Source organism: Ciona intestinalis, unplaced genomic scaffold (assembly GCF_000224145.3).
Source record: "Ciona intestinalis unplaced genomic scaffold, KH HT000177.2, whole genome shotgun sequence".
Taxonomy (NCBI): domain Eukaryota; kingdom Metazoa; phylum Chordata; class Ascidiacea; order Phlebobranchia; family Cionidae; genus Ciona; species Ciona intestinalis.
This window is the reverse complement of record NW_004190499.2, coordinates 171,156-175,104: the sequence shown is the minus strand read 5'-3', so window position 1 is coordinate 175,104 and position 3,949 is coordinate 171,156. Positions and strand designations below refer to the sequence as shown.

The 3,949-nt window shown below is 41.0% G+C and overlaps 2 protein-coding genes across 2 annotated transcripts in view; one reads left to right on the top strand and one right to left on the bottom strand.

Annotated features, from left to right (window-relative positions):
- LOC100181464 overlaps positions 1-2,054 on the bottom strand; it is a 4,607-nt gene extending 2,553 nt beyond the window's left edge. Inside the window, exons 1-4 of the mRNA XM_026839247.1 lie at positions 2,007-2,054; positions 1,394-1,543; positions 915-1,013; positions 472-777 (exon numbers count right to left, since the gene is read on the bottom strand). Of these exons, the coding sequence (XP_026695048.1) occupies positions 472-777; positions 915-1,013; positions 1,394-1,543; positions 2,007-2,054 (603 nt within the window). The remainder of the gene's footprint in view (positions 1-471; positions 778-914; positions 1,014-1,393; positions 1,544-2,006) is intronic.
- Positions 2,055-3,383: 1,329 nt separating this feature from the next.
- The window catches only part of LOC100185407 (V-type proton ATPase subunit C 2-like), a 2,738-nt gene continuing 2,172 nt past the window's right edge, over positions 3,384-3,949 (top strand). Inside the window, 2 exon segments of the mRNA XM_026839255.1 lie at positions 3,384-3,630; positions 3,887-3,949. The exon segment at positions 3,887-3,949 is cut by the window's right edge and continues 1 nt beyond it. Coding sequence (XP_026695056.1) covers positions 3,432-3,630; positions 3,887-3,949 — 262 coding nt within the window. The 5' untranslated portion in view covers positions 3,384-3,431.

Below are 3,949 nucleotides of genomic sequence, written 5' to 3'. Positions count from 1 at the left end.
CATTGAAGATTCGTTTGTTTCATGAAGTTTACGCTTCGTTGGCGTTCGTGGTTTGCTCTTCTTGCCACTAGGAGTCAATGGGGAGTGATTAATGACATCACCATTGTTGATATCATCACACTTCTTCACAGGCATAACATCATCAATTTTCACCCAATGAAACTCCGAACTTGAAATTATTTTTGGTTGGTTGTTTTTTGCAACGTTCGTTTCTTTTTTCACCACAGTTCGTTCAACAGCGGGGAGGAAACACAACATCTTGGAACGGCCAGTTGGTATTTTTATCCTCCCTCCCAAATGCTTCGGATCGATCCTTATGATAAACTTCCCACCTTGACATGAAGCTTTCGGAAAGTTTTGTAAACTTTTATCTTTTTCGATTTTAATCAATTTTGTTTTTTCTTGACTTTTGTTTGACGTTGGTAACAACTTAGGGGAAGCCCCCACAGGTATAGTGACGGGAGGACCCACCGCAATATTTGACAAAATCTTCTTTTTTCTCGTAAACCTCGGCTCGTCGTCGGTAACAATGACCATTGTCGTCGAGCCCCTCTCCACGGCAACAGGGGGTGCGTTGTCATCAGTTACCACCACAGTGGTGCAGTGTTGCGCAACATCGGTTTCATCGGAGGAACTGGCATCACTGGGTTGACTCGCGTTGACGTAAAGCATCGCAGTGAGGTGGGTGACGAGTTCCGACACGGGGGTAACGTGGGTGGGGTTGAGGGCGTTGTACGATACATGGTCGAGGCAGGTGGGGCAAACGTGGACGGGGATCTGGGGTAAGATGGTGTTAGTTGTGTGGGGCAAGATGGTTTTGGGTAAGATGATTCAGGGGCCAAATGGGCCCGGTTCCGGGTTATACTATACAGGGGGTAAGATGGGCCGGGGGCAAGATGGGTGGGGTAACTTACATATTCACCATCACTCCTTCGAACAACGAACGAGGACTTTTCATGCTTCAACGATTTTGTATCGGGAACTTCTTCATCGGAAAACTTCAACAAACTTTCCTGCAATAATAAGTTTAAATGCCGGTAAGTATGGGGGGTTGGCTCAACAACGTATTCTATATGAGTGAGGTTTTGTCAGCATCTGAGTTACAAACGTGGTAATATATTTCTATATGGTTGAAAATTTGTTGTACCAAGGCCGTTACGCATCCAAGGACACAATGGTGGCATCAAGTCTGGAACAGGAGCCAAACCACAGAAACCACAGCAGTGGGATAATCAGGCAAGTTCCACACAAGGGATAAACAAACAAATATACGAACCGCAACATTGGTGTATAACTTTCCCCATTCACATTGGTTCATGTTGAACTTCACACTGGTTGATGCTGTGGAAGATATTTATTATAACGAGCCACTGGGTGGCAACAGAGAGCATACCTGCATCCCCACCAAGTGGTGAGTTCGTGTCCCAAGATGTTTTAATCGACGACCAAAAATCTGTGAATATAAGATGGTATGGTGTTTCGAAGTGTTTATGATGTCATAGTTACCTGTGATGTCATAATTCTTCAATTCTTTCCAGGATTCCTGTAAATTATGACGTTATTATAAGTCGAGCAAGTGTCGCGCTGTTGTTACATCATAACGACGCATTGTTACGATGAACTACGTCACAATAATCACCGACGTCATAAAGGAACGCAACGCGTTGACCGCCACCTCACTATCGCGTTCGTCGCTTTCCAGACAAACCCGGTTATGACGTCACAATTGACCACGAGTTTTGGGAACATATTGTTGACGAAGCGAACTAGATAATGACGTAACATCGCATTGTTACGTCACATGCGAACACGAAGCGTCTTTCGCGCGGGTAACCCACTATGACGTAATAATTAAAGTTGAACAATCCAAGCCCGCGAAATTACGCGACTCAACGAACGGCTACGATTGTGTCGTCACGATGATGATTATGACGTCACACAATGATGATTATGACGTCATAATGAACGACAATAAAACCACGTGGTGTAATGATTTAAATATTCACCTTGAATAATATTTCCATGTCATCGCATACCCAACAAGTGTTTCTCATATCGGGGTTTCCCCTGTCTTAATGCTGTCGATTATTCTTCGAAGACCTGAAACATAGAGATAATATATAACATGACTAGGGTAAACACTGCACCCTCATCATGATTCAGCGAAACAACGCCATTGTTGGAAAACAATGGAACCTTAATAGTTTTGAAGCCAGTTGAATGTGATGTTCTTCGAATCGAGTATTTTGTGTCGAAACCATCTTACCCCAACCCACCCTACATAACTAAACCACCATATATAAGCCTTCCTACCCACAACTACACCTTATCATATAACCCCATCATGCACACTGTATGCACATATGGTGGAAATCTATCAGGACATTATTTCATGATTCAAACACAAACTCACAACAATCCAAGTTTCAATACAATTTATATCTAGAATATTTAAACAATGTTTTGTTTATGACGTTTCAGGCATTTTAAAAACGTCACAATGTATTTCAGTGACGTTTCGTTGGTTTACGTTGTCACGTCATAATGCAGATCGTTATTTATTCTACAATTCACACAATACTTACATAGTGACGTAACAAGTTGATACTTTTGGTTGGAGAAACATGATATGACGTCACGAGCGCTAACGTCACAGTTGTCGTCATCAGACATCGTCGAGAGCTTAATTATGTAAACGAAGTACTAGAACTGACGTCACAATTAGAAATAAACCCTCCTGTTGCGAACAAAGACACGATTGTTGAAACTTGGACAAATATTCGCGTGAAACTTGGACAAATATTCGCGCCACGCCGATTATGGTAACACCGAACGTTGAGCAATGCTGCAGTTAAGTTACAACACCAATGGGTCAACAATACCCATCTAAATAAAATACGACGTTGCGTGTAGCGATATCAAACATTAATATGAAGTAAAATATAATGCATAGAGAAGTCGCGCGATTAAATTATTTCGAAAATCCCGATTTTTTGCCCAAAATTTGCGACCAAAATATTTTCGACGAGATTGGCTTTCCACGTTACGTAGGTGGCGCTAGGGAGGTCAACTATGTGGGGTGGAAAATTAACGTGTGGGTTCATAATAACATGGTGTATTTCTATGTAGGACGATACATAAGGTATTCATGCACCTCATGCTCGCTGTCGAGTTATAACATTTGTGAAATATTGCACACTATACATGGTAGCTCTGTGCACGGTTGTAGTTACCAAGCTTGCAACTTTGTGGGTGTTTTAATATTATGAATATTATGGAATGTTATTAAAACTAAGAAGTTTTTAATTTATTTAATTTTTTGCCAAATTGTGTTTTATGGTGACCTTTGACCCACGTCACAGGATAAACATAGACATCATAAAAACATTGTTGTTAAAGAATTATTTTGTCGTCTGTTATTTGAGGTTGAGATGTCAGAATATTGGTTGATAAGCGCGCCAGGGGATAAAACACCCCAGCAAACATGGGAGAAATTAAACAGGGCGACGCAACAAATGTCGAATAATCATAAATTTCACATCCCAGACCTCAAAGTTGGGACGTTGGACGCCTTAATCGGTTTGTCGGACGATCTGGGGAAATTAGATATTTTTGCTGAAGGGTAAGTCGGTTTATTGTATATAGCGTTGCGCGCGATTGTTTAAATTGCCCGCATTTATACAAACTGTAACATGCAGCCTAAAACACGCAGTTCGTTTATAATTAATACTACCGTATTTCACCTTAATAACATGTGGCGCGAATTCGTGCAAAATTATGAACTCTTAAAAAGCAGACTTTTTATTAATAGGTTGTTAAATACCTATAGTAACAAATGGTTAAAGACAAAACTTAACCCCAACATTAACAACGATAAACATTTCAGNGGTGTGTAGAAAAGTTTCGTCGTACATGGGGGACGTTTTGGAGGACCAGAAAGATCGGTTGG